The 24,487-nt window shown below is 45.0% G+C and overlaps 1 protein-coding gene across 1 annotated transcript in view; it reads left to right on the top strand.

The window, feature by feature from the left end:
* The window catches only part of MYO18B (myosin XVIIIB), an 815,563-nt gene that overhangs the window by 433,471 nt on the left and 357,605 nt on the right, over nt 1-24,487 (top strand). The window contains exon 27 of the mRNA XM_029619020.1: nt 18,254-18,373. Coding sequence (XP_029474880.1) covers nt 18,254-18,373 — 120 coding nt within the window. The remainder of the gene's footprint in view (nt 1-18,253; nt 18,374-24,487) is intronic.

Below are 24,487 nucleotides of genomic sequence, written 5' to 3'. Positions count from 1 at the left end.
ACCACTGGAAGCCCAAGATTCCCCCCGGAGGGGCCCTTGAGGATCTGGGCCACTTGGACTTAAGGATGGTCTCCTGTGGGCGAGTTTCTGAAGAGGAATCCCAGAATCCTGAGGAGGACAGAAGCTGGAGCCAGGACACCAACTAGAGCTTCACCACTGGAAGCCCGAGGTCTCCCCAGGAGGAGCCCGTGAGGACCCGATCCGCTTGGACTTACGTGAGGTCTCCTGTGGGTGAGTTTCTGAAAAGGAATCCCAGAATCCTGAGGAGGACAGAAGCTGGAGCCAGGAGACCAACTGGAGCTTCACCACTGGAAGCCTGAGGTCCCCCCAGGAGGAGCCTGTGAGGACCTGAGCTGCTTGGACTTAGGCGGGGTCTCCTGGACGGAGCAGAACAGGATACCGAGAAGCAAGCTGAAGTCAGAAGTCGGGAACAGAAGCTGAAGCCGGAAGCCAGGGGACGAGCCGAAGTCAGAAGCCAGGAACAGGATCCGAAGTCAGAAGCCAGGAACAGGATCCGAAGTCAGAAGCCAGGAACAGAAGAACAGCAATTAGCAACTCTGAAGCAGAGAGAACCTCTTTGCAAGGCAAAGAATCAGACAGGCCGCAGGGTTTAAATCCCTGCCGGTGTCTGACGTCCTTCGGGGGCGGATCTCCAGTTTCCCGTGCTGATCCCTTTAAACTCCATGCCCCAGCGTGTGCGCACCTAGAGGGGCGGAGCCAGCAACGGACGTCGGCGGCGTCTCCCTCACAGAGGGAACGCCGCATGGAAAAGCCAGCCAGGCCTGAACAGGCCTCAAGGACACCGCTGCCGCTGTGAGGCGTCCCTGGGTAGGTGGGGGATTGGCCCGCAGACCTCTGTGGGTCGGGCGCACAACATAAGTGATCTAACATGACCTACCCATTCTGAAATTTACTTTCATGCTCTATGTTTAGCAGCCCACACACTCAGTTTTTCTAATTGCAAACAAAAAAAATGTTTTATGCCCAGTATCCAGACCTAGCTGGAGAGCAGCCAATTTCTATGTACTGCACAATGTGCAGTTATGAGGGCCTTGGTGCTGGGCCTGGCCTGGGACAGTTTTATGGCTAAAGAATTCTAGCCAGAGTTGCCCAAGTCCCTTTTTGTTTCTTTGTTTCATGATTTGTTTAGTTTGACAAGTGAAACAAACCGAAAAAACCCCAAAACATTTAATGAACCAAATTTAAATGAACCCTGTCCCCTCTCCCCTCCGCCCGAAACAAAAAAAGCCAAAACAAAATGTAGTGCCTACCTACACATCCTTAATAGTTATTCCTATCTTTGTTACATTATTATACATTACATCATTATATATGTCCAAGGGGCCAATGTAGTAAGCGGTGTTAAAATCAGGCTATTATCACCATGTTAGCAACCCGGTTTTAATGCTGCCATTTTCTCCAACAATATTCCGTGTAAAATACCCCAAATTCCCTTTGAAAATGTGTGGGTCTGTGGACATGAATACTACCCATGGTTCTCAACATTTCTCTCATACTTTTAAAAATTTACTATCCCGACAAGTTGTTTTCAATTGGGTGTCAGAGGAGTAGGGAAAGTGACCTTACCCAAGGTCGCACACAGAGTTAGTGGCAGAAAGGAGTCTTGAAATCATCGTGCAAGCCTTCTGCAAGACAGCCCAATGTTCTAACCACTCATCTGCTCTTTCAGGCTTTTATCCTGTAAAGCTAATGTCTTACTGAAGTATCTTGTATGACCTTCAGACAGGAAGGCTAATGCATGAGAGCCATTATCACATGGCTATAGAATCCTTTATTCTGCCTTAGAGCTATTATGGATAACCTTTTGTTTTATTATTGAGGTAATCTAGGTGTTTCATTGCTAGTTTTCTACTTCCATCATCACAGTTATTTCTTGTAATATTGTTTCTACTTTGGATGTTCTTTTGATAAAACATAAAAAAAAATAGCAAATTCCAAGCTCATAAGTATGAGTGGTAACAAGCAACCAGCAACAAAAGCTGGGGATATTTGCATCATGCATTTGATTAATGGGTGCAAAGTCTATTAAACTCTGTGTTGTCTTGATACCTTTTAAAGTTATCATAATTCATTCTTAGTAGGGTTCTTGGAAACTGACTTCAAAGACAAATTTCTCAGTGAATACAATCATTTTCTTAGCATATCAGAAAGCTTAGTGCCATAATTCACAGGAGAGAGGACATTAGCTGTAACATTCCTGTAATACATCATTTCCACAACCAAAACTGCATAAAACATGAAAATGGGACAGACTGCTGTATATTTGTTTGCAATAGATGATCATGGAATCACATGGCCCTAATGACCCCCGGTGCAAGATTGTACAAAACTGAATCACGGCATTATCCTACTTGAAATGCTACAATTTAAAGCTGGTCATCGCATGATGACCAGCTTGGCAATATGTTCAAATATTTTTTTCCAAGACCCAGATAAATCAGGAACTCCCAGCTCTCTACAAAAAATCAGGTTTTCATAGGGCATGATTTCAGTACACATCTTCATCCTTTCAGGACATTTTGTGCGTGCGTGTTCCATGCCTGATTTCTCGAAATAAAGGTAACTCTTCATATATTAAAGCAATGAATGGTCAAATGTTAGGCAACAATGTATGCTGTTAGAGCCACAAGCATAGCAATATAATTAACCTATATATATATTCGGTGAATTTTCAAAGGAGTTACGCACATAAAATTGATATATATGCATGTACGTAGTTTGCATTCGCATGCATGCTATTTTATAAACATCAAACTGTGTGTATTTTCAGTTTTATGTATGTTTACACGTGTAAAATAAGTGCAGTCCGGGGTGTAAACTGCTATTTTGGAAGAGATTTACATGAATATGTTAATCAACTTATCAGCACAATGTTGCATCTGCTAATTATCTTGCACAATTGATATCAGGCTCGTCTGTGGTCTGCTATTGGTTGGGTGGGTGGTCTGAGGAAAGTTCAGGGTGAAGAACTAGGATTGTTTCAATGACCTGGAAAAAGACTGGGCAAACTGGTGGAGGGTATCGGCAAACTGGTGATGTCAATTACACATGCATGTTTTAAAATATATCAACGTCCCTGTGTAAATCAAGGTTTTTTACATAAGCAAGTTATATTTTTTCATGCATAAGGATGGTACCTTTAAAATGAGCATACATGAGCCCCATATTTGTGTGAGAATTAGCAGTAGAGAAGAAGGGCACAGATAGGAGTGACCTGACTGATGAGCAGAGTGCACAAGGAGGGGTGTAGAGAGAGGTAAGAGAGAAGAAGTAGTGAAGTGCTGCAGAGTGAAGGCACTTGTAGGTGTGTAAGAGGAGCTTGAATTGTATGCAGGAATGGATAGGGAGCCAATGCAGTGACTTCAGGTTATGTGAGCATAGTGATTTTGGTGAAAGATAAGTCACGCAACTGAATTTAGGTCAGACTGCAGTGGAGAGATGGCTTGCTGGGAGACCTGTGAGGAGCAGGTTGCAATAGTCTAAGTGAAAGGAGATGAGAGAGTGGATAAGTGTTACCAATCTATTAGTCTGCTCCTCCAGAGGGGAGGAGTTAGCAATCTGATAGGATCTGCTGCTGGATACTCCTGTAAGGGGAGGAGATAGCAATCTAATGTACTTCTGCTAGCGGGTTGGCAATCTGTAGTAAATCTGCAAAGGAGTAGCAATCTGTTGTGGGATATGCTATGCGGATGGAAGGAGCTAGCAGATGAGAATAGCTGTCTGATAGAATCCTCTCCCCAAAGGGGAGGAGTAGCAATCTGTAGTGAACTGCCTCCTATGGGTCTGCTAAGGAATGGCAATATGTTATGATGTAGACTGCAGAGTTGGTAATCTGTACCAGCGGAGTACTGGAAATGGTGCTCAGCTGGACAGAAGGTAATTAGGTGAGTCCTTGGGCAGATGGCAGATGACAGCACCCCCAGGAGGAAGTCCAGAGAGGGACCACCGGCTAGGCTGGAGTATGGAGACAGACACAGATAGTTCTTTTATTAGATAAGTAGTATAACCACCAGAGGAGGCAGTAGTGAGCTGGTATGCCCGGCAGGGCTGAAGTCCCTCAGATACTGGAACTGCGATTCCAAGGTTGCTGAGCTGCAAAGAGACTGTAGATAGTGCATAGACAGGATATGCAGTTATACATAGTCAGTACTAGATGATAACTCACATAAGGTCTTGAGATAGCTCAGTAGCTGGAAAGGGTTAGGCCCTCGAGGAGTGAGTACCTGGTTCCAGGGACAGCTCTGAGAGAGCGGTGGTCACTCACAATAATCTGTATCTGGAGTTGCTTCTTAATTAATAGAGAATCTTCAGAGTGTTCAGGAACATAGGCCCTCGAGGAGCAAGTGCCGGTTCCTATATACCATCTGAAATAGTAACTCACAATGTCTGTACCTGTGATGGCTTCTGGGCAAGGAGAATCTTCAGAGTGTTCAAGAACATAGGCCCTCGAGGAGCGAGTACCGGTTCCTATCTGTAGTCTGAAATAATAACTCACAATGTCCATCTCTTGCAGTCGCCTCCAGGCAATGGAGAGTCTTCAGAGGGTTTAGGAACTTGGGTCCTCGAGGAGCGAGTACTGGTTCCTTTCTGTAATCTGAAATAGAGAAAGAGAATGAGGCCCCCGAGGAGCGGGTATCCCTGGTAGGTCCAGAGAGGCAATGTTGCAAGAGCAAAGTGGGTCCGGAGGAATCCCGCAAACAATCCTTCGAGTGCAAAGTAGTCTTGGATAGGGATGTGAATCGTTTTTTGACGATTTAAAATATCGTCCGATATATTTTAAATCGTCAAAAATCGTTAGAGCCGCGATACAATATCAATTCCCCCGATTTATCGTCAAAAAATCGTAAATCGGGGGAAGGGGGAGGGCGGGAAAACTGGCACACTAAAACAACCCTAAAACCCACCCCGACCCTTTAAAATAAATCCCCCACCCTCCCGAACCCCCCCAAAATGCCTTAAATTACCTGGGGGTCCAGAGGAAGGGGTCCCGGTGTGATCTTTTACTCTCGGACCCCCGTGTGTTGTAGAAATGGCGACGGCTCTATGTTTGACCTGTCATATGACAGGTCAAAGGTAGCGCCGGCGCCATTTTGTTTTTTGTCCCCCGACGTCAGGAGCGTAGGAGATCGCTCCCGGACCCCCGCTGGACCCCCAGGGACTTTTGGCAAGCTTGGGGGGGCCTCCTGACCCCCACAAGACTTGCCAAAAGTCCAGCGGGGTTCCGGAACGACCTCCTGCAGTCGAATCGTGTTGCCGTACGGCCGGCGCCATTTTGCGCAAAATGTTGCCGTACGGCCGGCGCACGGAGGTCCGAGAGTAAAAGAGTAAAAAATCACACCGGGACCCTTCCTCTGGACCCCAGGTAATTTAAGGCATTTTGGGGGGGTTCGGGAGGGTGGGGGATTTATTTTAAAGGGTCGGGGTGGGTTTTAGGGTTGTTTTAGTGTGCCGGTTTTCCTGCCCTCCCCCTTCCCCTCCCCCCCCCACTGGACCCCAGGTAATTTAAGGCATTTTGGGGGGGTTGGGGAATGTGGGCGATTTATTTTAAAGGGTCGGGGTGGGTTTTAGGGATGTTTTAGTGTGCCGGTTTTCGATTTACACGATTTACACGATATTTAAAAAACCCAAACTGCAACGATCCTATTCCCTCCCCCTCCCAGCCGAAATCGATCGTTAAGACGATCGATCACACGATTCACATCTCTAGTCTTGGACAACCGAAGCTAGTCCAATCGGAGTCCTTGCTAACCTAATCTGTTAGCAAAAGAAAATACCTTTTATGTTGGAAGCAGATGACGTCAATACAGGGGGACGCCCCTGAGGTTCGCGCCCTTGCTGGTACTTACTTCGGAGCGCGCGCGCGCCCTACATCATCAGGAACATGGCGGATCCGCAGCATCGAGCCTGCCCGGGGATGCCGGGGAGAAGCGGCATGGAGCCGCCGCGGCATCAAGCCGTCCATCGGCACGGAGGGAGTCGCCACACAGGTAGAGAGGGTGGAGTGAGGGCAAAAGCAGGTACGAACGCAACAATAAGTGTTCTACTAGAGTGCTCAGAAAGGAAGGGATGGATTTAGGAGATGTTATAGAGAAAGAAAAGGCACATTTTAGAGAGTATCAGATATGTGTAGAGAAGAGAGAGAGGAGTCAAAGACGACTTCTAGATTATGGGCTGATGGGACCAGGAGGCTAACCATGTTATCCGCAGAAACAGAAAGGAGGAAGAGGGGAGGGGGGGCTTAGAGGGGGAAAGATAAGGAGCTTAGCTATGTTTGAGTTTAAATGGTTACATGCTTGGTATACGGACATTGGGAAGGGTACACCGATGTGTCTAATCCTGTTTCTGCTTCACGTGGTTCTATGTTTTATAATACCTGTTTCCTGAATTCTTTAATAAATATATTTAAACAAAGCTATGTTGAGTTTAAGGTGGCAGCAGGACATCCAGGCAGCAATTTCGGACAAGCAGGCTGAGATCCAGGACTGGATTTCTGGTGAAATTCTGATGTAGAAAAGTAAATAAGGGAGTCATCAGCATAAAAATGGTTTTGAAAGCCATGAGGAAATCAGAGAACCAAGCGGAATTAGTATTTAGTGAGAAGGGACAGAGTCCGAAGCACACCATTTTATATTCTGCTTTTTGTAGCACTTCAAAGTGGATTACATTCAGGTTACTGTAGATATTTCCCTATTCCCATTCCTATATCTTTTTTTGAGATGCGGCGACCAGAATTGTACACAGTATTCAAGGTGCAGTCTCACCATGGAGCGATACAGAGGCATTATGACATTTTCCGTTTTATTCACCATTCTCTTCCTAATAATTCCCAACATTCTGTTTGCTTTTTTGACTGCTGCAGCACACTGAACCGACGATTTCAATGTGTTATCCACTATGACGCCTAGATCTCTTTCTTGGGTTGTAGCACCTAATATGGAACCCCAACATTGTGTAATTATAGCATGGGTTATTTTTCCCTATATGCATCACCTTGCACTTATCCACATTAAATTTCATCTGCCATTTGGATGCCCAATTTTCCAGTCTCACAAGGTCTTCCTGCAATTTATCATAATCTGCTTGTGATTTAACTACTCTGAACAATTTTGTGTCATCTGCAAATTTGATTATCTCACTCGTCGTATTTCTTTCCAGATCATTTATAAATATATTGAAAAGTAAGGGTCCCAATACAGATCCCAGAGGCACTCCACTGTCCACTCCCTTCCACTGAGAAAATTGTCCATTTAATCCTATTCTCTTCCTGTCTTTTAGCCAGTTTGTAATCCATGAAAGGACATCGCCACCTATCCCATGACTTTTTACTTTTCCTAGAAGCCTCTCATGAGGAACTTTGTCAAACGCCTTCTGAAAATCCATATATTACATCTACCGGTTCACCTTTATCTACATATTTATTAATTCCTTCAAAAAAGTGAAGCAGATTTGTGAGGCAAGACTTGCCCTGGGTAAAGCCATGCTGACTTTGTTCCATTAAACCATGTCTTTCTATATGTTCTGTGATTTTGAAATTTAGAACACTTTCCACTATTTTTCCTGGCACTGAAGTCAGGCTAACTGGTCTGTAATTTCCTGGATTGCCCCTGAAGCCCTTTTTAAATATTGGGGTTACATTAGCCACCCTCCAGTCTTCAGGTACAATGGATGATTTTAATGATAGATTACAAATTTTTACTAATAGGTCTGAAATTTCATTTTTTAGTTCCTTCAGAACTCTGGGGTGTATATCATCCGGTCCGGGTGATTTACTACTCTTCAGTTTGTCAATCAGGCCTACCACATCTTCTAGGTTCACCGTGATTTGATTCAGTCCATCTGAATCATTACCCATGAAAACCTTCTCCATTACGGGTACCTCCCCAACATCCTCTTCAGTAAACACCGAAGCAAAGAAATCATTTAATCTTTCCGCGATGGCCTTATCTTCTCTAAGTGCCCCTTTAACCCCTCGATCATCTAACGGTCCAACTGACTCCCTCACAGGCTTTCTGCTTCGGATATATTTAAAAATGTTTTTACTGTGAATTTTTGCCTCTACAGCCAACTTCTTTTCAAATTCTCTCCTAGCCTGTCTTATCAATGTCTTACATTTAACTTGCCAACGCTTATGCATTATCCTATTTTCTTCTGTTGGATCCTTCTTCCAATTTTTGAATGATCTTTTGGCTAAAATAGCTTCTTTCACCTTCCCTTTTAACCATGCTGGTGATCATTTTGCCTTCTTTCCACCTTTTTTAATGTGTGGAATACATGTGGACTGTGCTTCTAGAATGGTATTTTTTAACAATGACCACACCTCTTGCACACTTTTTGCCTTTGTAGCTGCTCCTTTCAGTTTTTTTTATAACTATTTTTCTCATTTTATCAAAGTTTCCCTTTTGAAGGTTTAGCACAAGAACCATGGATTTGCTTACTGTCCCCCTTCAGCCAGAAATAGGTCATTGGAAACAGTGGCAAGGGCTGTTTCAGCTGAATGTAGAGGGTGGAAACTAGTCTGGAATGTATCGAGAATGGCTTGAGATGTAATTCGGCTGTGAACAACACGTTCAAGTAGTTTGAAGGCAAAGTTGGCAGGACAGGTAGGATCTAGTGAGTTTTTTTAAGGAATGGTATGATTACAGCATGTATGAAGGCACCAGGGACAGCATCAATGTAGAGCAATAGATTGAGGATGTGACGGATGGAAGGGATGACTGCAGCGGACTTGGAGTTGAAGAATTGGATGGGGACAGGGTCAGAGGAACAAGCAGTGAGTTTGGAGGAAGAGAGATGAGCAGTTTCCTCCACTGTGACGTCAGGAAAGGAGGAGAGAGTGGTGGAGGCTAGGGGAAGGGTAGCATACACAAATGGGTATACTACTTTTACATGCACTGCTGTGGTGCCCTGAAAAATAGTAAAAAAGATTGCAACTCATATAGTATTAGGGCTATTGTAATATGTGTCAGGTTTGGGCTTGGACCCCAGAAAGCCATGAGTAAACTAAATTACAATATACTTAAACTCCCATACCAAAACAATACTAAATGCCAACACTCAATCACTAACAACCCTGCTCATGAAAAGGCAACACAAAGCCCTCCAAACATCAGTACACCTCTTCTTAGGAAAAGACAACAGGCCAAGCTGATATATATATATATATATAAATATATAAATATATATATATATATATATATATCTCCCTATACAGATACTATACCCAAACAGAACACCTCACCTCGGTCTGACACAGACAGAACACAGTAGGGATGTGAATCGTTTTTTGACGATTTAAAATATCGTCCGATATATTTTAAATCGTCAAAAATCGTTAGGGCCACGATACAATACCAATTCCCCCGATTTATCGTTAAAAAATCGTAAATCGGGGGAAGGGGGAGGGCAGGAAAACCGGCACACTAAAACCCCCTAAAACCCACCCCCGACCCTTTAAATTAAATCCCCCACCCTCCCGAACCCCCCCCAAATGCTTTAAATTACCTGGGGATCCAGCGGTGGTCCAGAATGGCGGCGGTCCGGAACGGCCCCCTCAATTGAATCCTGTTGTCTTCAGCCGGCGCCATTTTGCAAAATGGCCACCGCAAAATGGCGGCGGCCATAGACAAAAACGATTCGACGCAGGAGGGTCGTTCTGGACCCCCACTGGACTTTTGGCAAGTCTTGTGGGGGTCAGGAGGCCCCCCCAAGCTGGCCAAAAGTTCCTGGGAGTCCAGTGGGGTTCAGGAAGCGATTTCTTGCTGCGAATCATTTTCCGTACGGAAAATGGCGCCGGCAGGAGATCGACTGCAGGAGGTAGTTCAGCGGCGGTCCGGAACCCCCGCTGAACGACCTCCTGCAGTCGATCTCCTGCCGGCGCCATTTTCCGTACGGAAAACGATTTGCGGCAAGAAATCGCTTCCTGAACCCCGCTGGACTCCCAGAAACTTTTGGCCGGCTTGGGGGGCCTCCTGACCCCCACAAGACTTGCCAAAAGTCCAGCGGGGGTCCGGAACGACCTCCTGCATTGAATCGTTTTTGTCTATGGCCGCCGCCATTTTGCGGCGGCCATTTTGCAAAATGGCGCCGGCTGAAGACAACAGGATTCAATTGAGGGGGCCGTTCCGGACCGCCGCCGTTCTGGACCACCGCTGGATCCCCAGGTAATTTAAAGCATTTGGGGGGGGTTCGGGAGGGTGGGGGATTTAATTTAAAGGGTCGGGGGTGGGTTTTAGGGGGTTTTAGTGTGTCGGCTCACGATTTTAACGATTTTCACGATAGTTTACACACCCAAACGGCAACAGTACGATTCCCTCCCCCTCCCAGCCGAAATCGATCGTTAAGACGATCGAGGACACAATTCACATCTCTAGAACACAGACAAATACAGAATAAATCGACCGTAAAAGTGTAAATAGAAACATATACATAAAACTGAACTGGAAACCTCAACAAAACAGAAACGTAACTGTTCTTTATAAAACATCAAACAATAAAACCAAGAAATGTAAAAATAGTTAAACCATACTAAACAAAAGAACAAATACTTAAAAATAGCAGATTCCTAGGAATATCCAATAATTACTAGAAACATACTTTTTTTTTTTAATTTTACTGTGTTTAAAAAATGTTTTGGGAGACACATCAAAACACACCCAATAATTTAACATAGTAAAGATTTTTAAAAAGCCCCTACTTTCCATACCTGGGAATATTTGATTTCCAATCATCCTAAGATTGTCATGCATTAGCTGGAGAGATTGGGGTGCACAAAGTTTCTCCTTCTTCCCATTCTCATTCACACATACACAGGCTCCTTCTCTCTTACACACACACACATACACACTAGCAGCCTGCCTCTTACACATACATACAAGCAGGCTGCCTTGTGCCTTACACACACACACACATACACACACACCAAGCGGGCTGCCTGTCTCTCTCACACACACACACACACACACACACACACGCACACACACACACACATACATTGTGCCTTTACTCACTCTTCGGCCGCTGCCGGCCTGGGCTCCAGTGGCATTCTGCTGCTTTTCCTTTCTCCACCGCCTTCGGCTTGGGCTCTAGTGATGGCCCGCAGCTTCTTTTCCCTTTCTTTGGATACCGCTGGCCTGGGTTTCAGCAGTAGCCCGCTGCCTCTTTTTCTTTCTACGCTGCTGCCACCGGCCTGGGATCCAGTGGCAGCCCGTGGTCTCTTTTCTCTTGTTTTGACCACTGCCAGCCTGGGCTCTGGTGGTAGCCTGCAGCCTTTTATCTTCCTCGGCCACCAGCGGCCTGGGCTCCATCAGCAGCCTGCAATCTCCTTTCTTTGCCCGCTGCTGGCCTGAGCTCTGGCGGTGGCCTGCAGCCTCCTTTTTTTTTTCTTTGGCTGCCACCGGTGGTGACCCGTGGCTTCTCTTCTTTAGCTGCCACCAGCCTGGGCTCTGGCAGCAGCTTATTTATTTATTTATTTAAAAGTATTTATATACCGCTTTTCAAAACAGGGTATCTTGTCAAAACGGTTTACAATAAAATAAAAGTAAGAATAAATAAATGAAAGAAACTAAAAAAATACTATAAAAATACATAAAACTGATATATACCTTATAGGTAAAAATAAAAATATTTAACAAAAATGACTATTAATGGAGCTGGGCCTAATTCAAGTTAAAATCAAGAGGGTAGCGGTTAGGGGGGGGGGGATTTGAAGTAAAGGAAAAAATAAAAAATAAAGATATGGGAATTGAGCGATTACTAAGTTGTGGAGTGATGTTGAGTTGTTTGTGGAGAAGTATTGAATGCCAATTGGAAGAAATGTGTTTTTAATGATTTTTTGAATTGTTGGGGGTTGGATATTAGACGAAGAGGGTTGGGTAGTGAGTTCCAGAGAAGAGGGCCTGCCACTGAGAAGGCCCTTTTCCTGGTGATGTCTAGTCTAGCCTGTCGGGGGGAAGGAGTGACTTCTCTTTTTTCGGCCGCTTACAGCCTGCAGCCTCTCCTCTGCTGCCAATGGGATGAACTGATATGGAGGCTCCTCTGGGCCCCTTCTTTTTAGAGTGCAGGGAACACAGCAGATATCATGTGGCCAATTTCACCAGCTCATGCCTGAAGTCCCGATAGTCCCTGCTAGCCTGTCCTGAGGACACATTTGCCAAATATGGGGGTGGTGGTGATAGAAGATCCGCACCGACATTCTCTTCCCCATCACACAAGGAATTTCTAGCCAAAAAGATTCCAGTTTGTTTCCTGTAGAGCTTGGTTCTATACCATCCTTAAAATTTAGTGCCACCCCTCCAACAATATGATCGGTTTGACATGAATTGTACCCTAGAATTACAGTGCCCCGTTGGTTATCCTCTTTCCACCAGGTCTCTGAGGTACCTATTATGACTATGCTTTCATTTAGTGGCATACAATCTTTTTTTAGACTTCTTGTATTTGCATACAGACAAAGTATTCTTTTTATTTCCATTGACATCCTGAGTATTATTAGCAGTTGATAGATATAGGTAATTTGGAATCATTTGTATTTGTCTGCTCTGTATTTAAAGCCACCTGAGCTGCTTCAGCCCTCACCACAACCTCTGTATCGGGATATTCAAACGTTCCTGCTTTGACAGTATCTATAAGAGATACCTCACTCTTAACTATGCACTCCTGAGCAGCTGTCCGCTTTCCTTCATGTTCTAGTTTAAATGCTCTCCTTTGTGAATGTTAGTGCCAACAGCCTGGATCAGCTTTTAAAATCAACCCCTAAGGCTTTCCTCCCATTCTGTGTCTAGCAGAATAAGGCTCAGTAAATCAGGCCCTTAGCCAGAAAATGCTGCTCCATCCCAGAATGCCCCTGGACCACCCTGACATGTCTAGATAAGGTTTCAGCTGGCTAAAAAAGGTGTCCGACAATGTCAGGGCTGTCAGACAAGTGGGATTTTCAGATCCTGACATTTGTCCAGCTAAGGTGCCAAACTTAGCCAAACGAACACACTGAATACGAGCCTGGAAGCACAAAAGTGGCAGAAAAGTCATTTTTCAATAGGACCCTAAATCTGTACTAGAGGAATAAGCAGTTGGGCTCTGAAGGTGCTTCTGTAACCCTTTACCACACCTGGGAGTTTTTGGAATACCTGAGCAAGCCAGTTCAGTAATTTCTCTATTGCTAACTTTTCTCTTCCTAATAGTCAAAATATCATTTGTGTTTTTGCTTTTTGAATGATTATGTGCAGATCTCTCCTATCTCTTAGTAACAGACTGTTTTTGGGGGAAGTTGTGACAGTTGCATTGTTCTTGGGGATCCTGTCGCATAATCGTGTCATTAATGGATGAATTGCTTGACAGGGCTGTTACTTGTATTAAACACAAAAGACATGCCAGACTCAATTTAGTTGTGTACTACAAAGGCAATTGATTTTGTTAATGTTTTTTTCTCTCTTTATTTTTCATTGTAATGCATAGTAAAGAGACAGAGCTTTCTCTCAGAATGGCAACATGAGCTCTAGTTAAAGAATACCTTGCGCTTTCTCAGTTTTATTCTTGCCATGTGCTAGGTAAATTGATCAGGCCCTCTATACTGGTCATGGTTAGGGCCAACAAACTTTTAGAGAGAATTCTGTGGCATCAGAACTTTTAGGAAATTCAGTGACGAGGGCCATGACATTTTAGAGAATTGTGCAAATAATTGATGTTGAAAGGCCACTGGATTGATCTTGATGCAAAGAGAAAAAATTCCCATGGTGCATTAGAGACCTAAACTAAGAGAACGTTGCTGCAAGGGAATCGTGTGATACATCACAAGATATTGTATGGCAACATTCGTTTATTCACTCTTATTTTATTTATAAGCATTTGATATTCTGTTTTTTCTTAAAGGTAAGCCCAAGGCAGATTACATAAAATAACAAGACATTGAATACATACATAATGGATACATATAGATATGATAAATAAATATAAAGTAGATTTAAAGTGAAAACTATATAAGAAGCGAGTGCATTAAATAGGAATAAGGAAGTAGTTGCATTGGATATATATATATATTTTATATTATATATATATATATTAAGGGCTGCATCCCTGCTTGCTTCGCTCACCAACTCTGCCAGTGGGCTCTCTGCTCTAGATTTTGTGCCTAGGTGAAAAATGCAAGCTGAGGAGTACAAGTGGTTATAATGAATGGAAGGCAGGGCAAAGAAATATAGAATTCTCCATCCCATCGTGCTTCCCCCCACCCTTGACTGAGTGCGCGTAGATATTAAGGGAACCCCCCAAAAATAAAACGTGACAATTGCCTGGCAAGGTCAAAGAGCAAGTTTTATGGCTCCATCAGCTGGCTGTGTACATTATCCGTGTCTTGTACTGCTCTGTTGGGGGTGGAGGAAGAATGAGGGAGCATGCAGAAGGGGAAGGGTGTAAGTCAGAAAGCTTGCAGAGGTTGTGTGAAGGTGGAGGGCTGCAGCTGGTGATGGTGGTGGGGGGAGGGTGCAGGTGGGGGTAGGATACATGGTAATGGATGGGGCGTCTAGTTGATATATGTAGTTGGGTTGGTGTGAGAGTACAAGTGGTGTGTGCTGCAGGGGATACTTTTCCGCCTGCCTCTCCACATTCTCCCCCTATTCCTCTCCTTCCCACCTGACTGGGAATGGTGCATAAGTGTTGTGGATGTGTAAGGGGTATCAGGAGGCAAGTGGAGAAAGTGTGTGTGTGTTGCAGGGGACACCCCACCCCATTTTCCATCTTTCCTCCCCTATGCGAGTACGTGAGTGAATGTGCACTTTCTCGCTATCCCCCACTGCACTCCCCATTTTCCCCTCCTCCCCCATGTGTGTGTGTGTGTTGTGGGAAGGTGAGGGCGTATGTGTGTGTGTGTTGATGGATGGATCTATTCCCCCTTGCAATCTGCACAGAATCCCCCTCCCCTCTATGTGGGGTGGGGTGTGTGAGTGATGTGTCTGCATGGGGCTAGTGTGAGGGGAATTAGGGATGAATTGGGTGTGTGTGCATATCTGGAGGGGTGAGCTTCGGATAGGGGTGTGCATTCGTTTTCGCCGTATTGGCGATCCGCAACGTATATTACACTATTCGTAGTATTCGTGGGGAAGCGAAACGTATCGCGATTCCCCACGAATACACGAATCTTCCCCGAATTATACAGCCTGCACTCAGTGCCATATCCCTGATACCGGGAGTGTTGTGATCTTCCTGCACACAGTGCCCTATCCCTGATACCGGGAGTGTTGTGATCTTCCTGCACACAGTGCCCTAACCCTGATACCGGGAGTGTTGTGATCTTCCTGCACGCAGTGCCCTATCCCTGATACCAGGGGTGTTGTGATCTTCCTGCACGCAGTGCCCTATCCCTAATACCAGGAGTGAATGAACACAGCATTACGGGTACACACTCCACACAGGAACCTCCGATCAGCAAATAAAGCCCTCCTAGCCATTCCATCAGTTAAAACAGCAAGACTGACCCAAGTGAGAGAAAGAGCTCTATCTCTAGCAGGACCCATAATCTGGAACACAATGCCTCCAGAGATCAGACTACAAAGTGATCTCAAGGCATTCAAGAAAAGTGTAAAAACATGGCTTTTTAGACAAGCATTTTACAAAGAGACGGGCGAAAAGAGCGAAACTAGTCAGGAAAAGACAGAAAGGTACCGGCACACAGTACTTACGACTTTACAGTAGATTAGTCTATGAACTCTACACCACAATAAGCATAAATATAATTCTATGTGTAATAAAACTACCCGAGTAAGTACCTTGGTACATCTGGTCATGATCTACTTCGCTAAGGGGTAGATTTTTCAAAAAAGCGTGTTCGCGTACTTTTGTTGGCGCACCAGGCGCAAACAAAAGTATGCTGGATTTTATAAGATACGCGCGTATCTTATAAAATCCTGGATTGGCGCACGCAAGGCTGCCGATTTTGGGCAGCCGGCGCGCGCCGAGCCGCGCAGCCTGCCTCCGTTCCCTCCGAGGCCGCTCCGAAATCGGAGCGGCCTCGGAGGGAACTTTCTTTCGCCCTCCCCTCACCTTCCCCTCCCTTCCCCTACCTAACCCCCCCCTACCTTTATCCATGGATTTACACCTCCCGGAGGGAGACGTAAATCCACGCGTGCCAGCGGGCTGCTGGCGAGCCGAGACCCGACTCGGGGGTGGTTCCGGAGGGCGCGGCAACGCCCCCGGAACGCCCCGGGCCAAAACCACGCCCCCGGGCCCACCCCCGAAACGCCGCGCCCCGCCCCCAAAATGCCGCATAATTCGGCCCCGCCCCTGACACGCCCCCGACACGCCCCCTTCAGAAAACCCCGGGACCTACGCGTGTCCCAGGGCTCTGCGCGCGCCGGCGAGCAGGGCTTTTAAAATCCGCCCGTAAATGACTATGTATATTGATATATTGTAACCGAACCTTTAATGGCACCCGTTAGAATGTACTATAGTACACTTTTATCGACATTAAATATGTGCCTACATGTAAACCGTTGCGATGGTATTTAACTTAGCAACGGTATAGAAAAGTTTTTAAATAAATAAAATAAATTGTAATGTGAATTGTCCTAGCTCTGCTCTGCATTTGTTTTGATGATTAATGATATTTTATTGTAGTTATGAAGATTTCTGGCTTTCTGCAAAGAGGATTCATGAAATAATACATTGATTTTTGTTTTATTACATGATTTACTGGATCTGTTTGTTTTCTTTGCTTTTACATGAAGTGCTTGAAATAATTGAGGTAAAATGTTTTAAAGTTTCATGCATGATGCATAATGGCTGTTGCAAACTACTTAGAAAGCCATTCTAGGGTGCAGTATATGGCATTATTTATCAATAAGAATACAACTAGTAGGTCTCAGACCTGCATGCCCACAGCCCACCCACCTTAACCTTGTGCCCACCCAAAAGATTAGTTCTGGCTACACCACTGAACAAAACCACATATTAAATGTTTTCTTAAATCTTCTGCTTTCTTCAGCTGATGTCTGAAATACATGGTCTCAGAAGCTTATGTACATCATCTTTGGATGATATTTATTTATATGGGTTCAATAACAAAGATATTGCAACTTATAGTTATCTCCAAGAGCAATATTGCTACAAAACTGCTACACTACACAACAAACTACCAGAAAAAACTGATGTTCCTAGGTATGGTATCATTAACACACATTATGTATTTATTATTTTTATGATTTTTGTATAATGCATCTAATAAGATCATAGAAACACTTGCATTTCTCTTCACTGTGGCGTGAGGAAGCATTGCAGATGTTTGTGGACAGATGTACCAAGGGGGTTCTTCTTCTTTGTATCCTTGGGAAAAAGTTTGGTTCATTTTGCCTTTTATTTCTTATGAATTATGCAGTTTATACAATGCATTTCATGGAAAAAGGGTCACAGGGTGGTTTGCAATTTAACACTTCAGAAGCACACATGGAGGACACGACCTCACGGTTACTGGCGGTCTGCCGGATATGAAAACCGATGCCGAGCATATCGGCGTCGGTCTTCAATGCAGCCAGCTGAGGTTATTTTTTTTCTTTTTCTTTTAAAGAAGTACAGAAAAGCAGTTTTTTCTGCTTTTCTGTACTTTTTTTCAATGCGCTCAGCTATTAACGCCTGCTCCAGGCAGGCGTTAATAGCTGAGCGCTAAATGTGTGTCTGAGACGCACATTTATTTTTTTGCATCTGGACTGAATGAGTAATAGCCTTTGCATTTGCATGTGATGAGCGCTATCTCATTCACTCCGCATCGGACGCGCGTTAAATAGGCGCTAATCCCCCTATTGCATTAGGGGGTGGATTAGTGTTTATTTAACCCGCGTCTGATTGCAGGTTATACAGTGCGCTCGGCTGAATGCACTGTCTTGCATCAGCCCCTACATCTTAAAGTACTGATGGCAATCACTTTAACAGCCTGTAACATAAATTTGGTGGGTTCAAAACAAGGCAAGTTCTTTTTCCTTCCCCAGTATCACTAGGAGCAGCTGTGTTTCATGATGAAGCAGCAACATTGCTGATATCTGGAAAGGTAAGTATGAGGAGAATAGGGAAAGAGTTTTCTGAAGAATGCCTGCCATTAATTTACAACATGTAGGATGAAGCTGCGGTTTTGAGCGTTTTATTTACCGCCTTGACTTTGCTTTAGGCTTCCCTTTTAGAAAGGTCTTTGCTGCACCAACAGTTGATTAGCAAATTGGCTAATTTGGGGCTCACTCAGTGTTGAAATTATTTTTAGATCACAGACTTGACCACAGAGTTATCCGATGAGAGATTTAAAGGTGATGTGGCCTGCCAAGTCTTGGAGAGCGAACGGGCAGAGCGGCTCCGGACAACACGAGAGATAAAAGAACTGCAGGTAAACTTTCAGCTGGAAGAACACAGCATGGAAAGATTGGTTCAGTGCTAACAATGTGAGACCATTATCACTGTTGAACTGCTGGAAAAGTGACATCAATGGTATTGGGGATGGTACATGTCCAAAAAACATGAGAAAGCATAATGTCATGATTCATAATGCAGGTTCTCACTATACCTATAGAATAGGTCTCACAAAAACAGGAAAACTGGATATATAAAAGGCAAATGAAAACATGTATCATAATAGGGACCTTTCAATTCAGTTTATGCACCATGACAAAATCCTACTTATGTTGTGATTTTGTGCAGTTCTGTCTGATACAAACCACAGTTCCTGTTCATACCCAGATCAGTCCAGACAAGTGGGTTTTGCATCCCTACCAGCAGATGGAGACATAGAACAAAATCTTTGAGGCACTGCTACATAACTGAGAGTGCCACTTGCAGTCCTTCAGTATTTCTTTCTAGATGATAGAGGTGCAAACTTGCAGTCTGAGAGAGATAAAAAAAAAAAAATAGTCTGAGAGAGAGAAAATTTCATTGGCGTGCTTAATACCTCAAGTATTAAGCATCTTTGTGGGCCATCCCTCAGGTTGAGCCATGCGAGTGGGCGGTTGGTAATCTCTGGCCTGTCTCAGCCCGCAGCATCTGGAGGAACTGAAAGCCAGGGGATCTGGCTCCCTCTTTCCCTCCAAGATCTTCTCCCCCTCACCACAGGCCAAAGACAGGAAGAGGAGAGTATTATAATTTTCTGTATTGGGTGCTTTTTTGTTTATTTTAGCGCCGTGCCTTAAAAAAAAAAAAAAAAGAAGATTAAGGCAGGTGCTAGTGAAGGGTCTGTCGGGTGGCGTTTTTGCCAGCAGGAGCAGTTAGTGCTGAGGGGAGAGGAATTGCAGTAACCTCATTAGCACCTGAGGTCCGGGGCAGCTTGGGGTGAGTGACTCACATTTCCGTGCAGGTCTTCTTGTGGGTTGATTTAAAAAAAAAAAAAAAACCCGCGCATAAAATCCGGGGGTTACGTGCGTGACCGGACCTTGCGCTCGCTGTGCACATTTTAGAAGGGGCCCAGCCGCTTGCGTAACCCCTGTTACGAATACAAGAGCCAGGCCTCTTCCAAGGGGCGGGCCAGGGGGTGTGTTCAGGGGAGGGCGGGCCAGGACAGCGCCATTGTTCGCTGTCCCGGCTGCCGGTGTGCACAACTTTCATCTCGGAGCTGAATTAAGTTGCTCAACAAAGGTAAATAAAAAGAAAAATTGGATTTACGGGTTGGGGAGGAGAGGGGAAGGGAAGGGGAAGGGAGGTTAGGGTAGGGGGTAGGGAACTAGGGAAGGCCGAGATGCGTCACAGTGCAAATTTAGCAAAACTGCTCCCCCCCCTTTCGCACGCCACGCGTACATGCATGCATGGATTACAAAATCCGGCATGCATGTGCGCGTGGACTGCCGATTTTATAACATGTGTGTACACTTATTAAAATCTACCCCTTGGCGTGCGGCGGTCCAGGAGATTGTGCCACATGTGCACGAGTGTGGCACAGACTGCGGAACGTGCAGGAACCTGTAGGGCCTGAAAGGTGAGACGCAACCATCTCAACATGGCCACGCTGTGTTTTGCCTGTGTCTCAGGAGGGGAGGGATCCTCTGCTGTGGCTGCTACCACATGGAGAGCCACTAGATCAGCTGGGCCTGTTGCACAGGCTCCTGGTGGAGTTGAGGGGACAGCATCCATATCTGCTGAATGCAGCAAGAAGCAAAGAGCATCCAGGTGGCCCAGGGACTCGATCCACCTCCGCTGCCCTCCAAGATCACATCAGAGGAGCATGGTAGTATGGGGGAGCCTGAAGAAGATGCAATGGAAGAAGCCATGGATATGGAGGGTTTCTCTAAGGAGTTTGTTCTACTCCTTCATTAGGCCTTTTTGGCCAAAAAAGGGAGCAGGTGGGAAGTGGCCCCTGGCCCAAAAGCCACAACCTCCTTGTAAGAGAGTTGTGGGCTCCATCAGGTGGAGCCAGAGGACTTCTCCATCGCCTGGAACTTGCATGTTCTTTGGCAGAAGGCGAGGGGGACCTCATTTACATTTATTTGAATTTCTGAATCACCTAACACACAGGCCGATACAGAATGATGCGCTTCGCCGAGCGCACCATTTAGCCCCCATTTGGCTGCACGTTTTTGACGTGTTATTATTACCCCTTATACTGTAAGGGGTAATAGCGCGAGGAAAATGCGCGGCCAACTCCCCTGAAACTAATAGCGCTCATCACATGCAAATGCATGTCGATGAGCCTATTAGTCACCCAAAATACAGAAAGTAAAATGTGCGGCCAGGCAGGCGGCAATTTCAGACAATACCAGGTGCATGGGCACACGTCGGGAGAGCGGGCACTCACCTTGGAGCGCCGGCTCTCCCATGGAGTTTATTGAATCGGCCTGACAAAAGGCCTCGGTAATGAACATCTTTACACACACAATCATAAAGTAAAATAAAACATACATTAAATGATTATAAAAACAAAACCAAAACAGCACATAGCAAAACTGAAATCAAATAAAACCAATAAAAACAACAAAAATAATATAACTCGGTAATAAAACAAATAAAATACATTTCAAAATTAAAAGGAAAAAAGTTAACTTAAAATGAGCCAATTTAAAACTAAACTTAATAATATGCCAACTTAAAAAGAAAGGTCTTAATTTATTTTCTAAAATTTTTAAGTGAGTCACTTTGTCTGAGATCAGTGGGAAGTGAATTCCAAAATATTGGTCCAGCAACTGAGAAAGCACTCTCGCGGGTAGTATGGAGTCAAGTGAAATGGGGAGATAAAATATCCAATAGCCCCCTTTGGGATGAGCGCAAGATTCTAGGTGGTTGATAAAATTTTAAAATCATGTTGGCCCAACTGCAAGAGTGATCATTCAGCTGCTTAAAGACTAGCATTCCTACTTTGTACTTTATCCTCTAATTGGTAGCCAATGCAACTCTGATAGAGTTGGAGTAATATGATCACACCTCCTTAGGCCAGAAATGAGTCTAGCAACTGAGTTTAAAAATAGCTGTAGGGAATGAAGAGAGGAAGAAGGAATTCCCAAATAAAGACTATTACAATAGTCGATAATTGGGAAGATGGAAGCTTGCAAAACTGTGCAGAAATCTGGGGAATGAAGAATTTTTTTGAGGCCTGAGAATACTCGGAGTCTATAGAATTCCTGAGAAATGACGTGTTTGATCTGGGGGTGAAAAGATAAGGTGTTATCCAAAACAACGTCAAGACTTCTTATCTGGTTTTTGATGGTGTAAACTGAATCATCAGTTGTAACAGACAGATCTGTTAGGGAGATATGCGGACTGTGAATGACAATGAATTCTGTTTTGGAATATTCAAAGCAAGTTTATTATGATTTAATCATCTTTTTAGGGTGGAAAAACAGTTATTGAGATCTTCAAGAGTTTCCTGCCATGTTGAGCACATTTGTAGGATGAACTGAATGTCATCAGCATACAGCTTGTAGCAGTCTGTGAGCGTAGCCAAGATTTTATATATAGGGACAAGACAGATATTGAACACAGTGGACGAAAGAGTTGATCCCTGTTGGACACCAGTTTTAACAGAAGCAGAGTCTGAAAAAGGGATTTGGAAGATTCGGAAGACCTGCAGGAGGAAGAGTATCCGGATGCTAGGGATGATACTGGAAATGATCCCATGGATCCAGCAGGTGGTGATCCAGATGTGGTCAAGGATTTTCCAGACCTGGAGGAGATGCAGGCCAAGGAAGGAGATGACCTGAGGGTTGTCCGGCTATTTCAGAAAGATGAGCTGCAGCCTCTTATTCCGCAGGACCTTGAAGAGTTAGGTATTAAGGTCACCCAAGAGGAGTCCAATAATAAAGGGTTGGACCTGGTTCTGGATGGATTTTGTGGACTGCCAAAGGCTTTTCCATTGCCCATAAAGGTGAAGAAGTTGGTGGTCCGGGAGTGAGATGCTCCCAAAGCAGACCTTAAAGGTGACAGGGCAATGGCGAAGTTATATCTCCTGATGGAGGAGACCTTGGAGCTTTTAAAACTTCCTAATGTGGATGCTTCGGTCTCTGCAGTGACCAAGAAGGCAACCATCTCAGTGGTGGGCATGGCTGCGCTGAAAGATGCACAGGTCAACAAACTAGATATCCAGTTGAAACGGTTGTTTGAGGTGTCAGCCTTGAGTCTTTGAGCTGTAATTTGCGGTTGCTTGATGCAGAGGGCCTGCTTGCATTAGATGCAAATGGCTCAGAAGGAGGCTCACCTGGCAGGCAATGCCCAGTAAGTGGCACAATTGGAAGCCAGGGTGGCCTATGTGGTAGATTCCCTGTATGATTTGGTTTGGACGTCTGCCAGGAGCATGGTTTCCGTGTGGCAGCATGGAGGCTCCTGTGGTATAATTTGTCCATGGATGTGTGGTCCAATTATAGCTGTGCAACCTTCCTTTTAAGGAGAAGCTGTTGTTTGGAGACGATCTGGAACAGCTGATGAAGCAATTGGGGAATCTAAGGGGAATAGGTTGCTTTCGGGATATGCAGAGATTTTGGACCAGCAAGAATTTTTCAGCTTTGGGTCAGAAACACGGCTCAGGGAAGCAGCAGTCCTTTTGGGGCTCCTGTAGACCCCCCAGGAATGCTTCCGGTCAGGGGACCAGAGGTCGAAAGTCTTTGCAATGATGCCAGGCTGATCCACTCATCCATGGAAGTGGTAGGGGAAAGATTGACCCGCTTTTATGAGTGGACCAAAATCATATCAGATAAGAGACGGTTATGCGTTAGAATTTTCTTGTCCAATCCAAGAGGCCTTCATGATGTCCCACCATGCATCCCGAAGCAAGCGAGAAGCAGTTTGGGTTATGTTGCAATGGTTACAAAGGTGAGACACGATTGTGCCAGTACCACCAAGGGAGCAGGAACTGGGGAGATATTCAATTTACTTCATAGCTCCCAAAAAAGAGGGTATCTTTTGGCCCATTCTAGATCTCCAAAAGGTCAATTTGATACTGCGAGTTCTGCATTTTCATATGGAGATGTTGTGGACAGTAATAGTAGTGGTCTGCAGGGGAGAGTTTCTGGCGTCGCTGGATTTGACGAAGGCCTATCATATCCCCATATGAGTGAAGCATCAGATGTTTCTGCGGTTCATGGTGCTATGGCAGCATTTCAAGTTTCAGGCTCTCCTGTTTGGGCTGGTGACAGCGCTGCACACATTCACAGAGGTGATGGTGGTGGTGGCAGCAGCTCTGAGACAAGAAGGCATTTTGGTTCACCCTTATCTGGATGCCTGGCTCTTAAGGGCAAAGTCAGAGGTAGAATGCAGTTTGTTGATTCGACGGGTCATGGAACTGTTATGGTCTCTGGGCTGGGTAATTAACCTGGCCAAGAGTCATATAATGCCATTCCAGTCATTGGAGTATCTGGGAATGCAGTTTGATACCCATACTGGCAGGGTGTTTTTCACCTCAGAAGGAGTGGCTTAAGTGACTTGTTATGACTTTCAGTGCCCCAGGCCTGGGACTATTTGCAGGTTCTGGGTTCTATGGCTTCCACGCTAGATTTGATGCCATGGGCCTTTGCACACATATATACCCTCTAGAGGGCTCTTTTGTCCTGTTGGAATCCATTGTTGGAGGAGTTTCTTCTTGCCTTTATCGCTGCCAGGGGATTCCAGATCCAATTTCTTATGGTGGCTATCTCGCCACAACTTGGAAAAGGGAGTGGATCTGGAGACTCCAGATTGGGTGGTAGTGACCACAAATGCCAGCCTCAAGAGCTGCAGAGCTGTCTGTCAGGGGCAGATTTCTCAAGGTCTCTGGTCGCCAAAGAAGGCGTCCTGGTCTATTAAGTGTTTGGAAACAAGGGCAGTTTGCAAGGCGTTGTGTTTTCTGCCATGGATTTGAGGAAGAATGGTGAAAATTTTCTCAGACAATGTGATAACAGTGGTGTACATCAATCATCAGGGTGGGATGAAAAGTCACACTGTGGTGCTGGAAGCCCAGGAGCTCTTTGTATGGGCGGAGCACTATCTGGATGGAATAGCAGTGGTGCATGTCACTGGAGTGGACAATCTTCAAGCAGATTTTCTCAGCAGCAAC

The sequence above is a fragment of the Rhinatrema bivittatum genome, chromosome 11, assembly GCF_901001135.1.
Source record: "Rhinatrema bivittatum chromosome 11, aRhiBiv1.1, whole genome shotgun sequence".
Classification (NCBI taxonomy): domain Eukaryota; kingdom Metazoa; phylum Chordata; class Amphibia; order Gymnophiona; family Rhinatrematidae; genus Rhinatrema; species Rhinatrema bivittatum.
The sequence above is the reverse complement of the archived record's forward strand: the minus strand, read 5'-3'. Positions and strand labels throughout refer to the sequence as shown.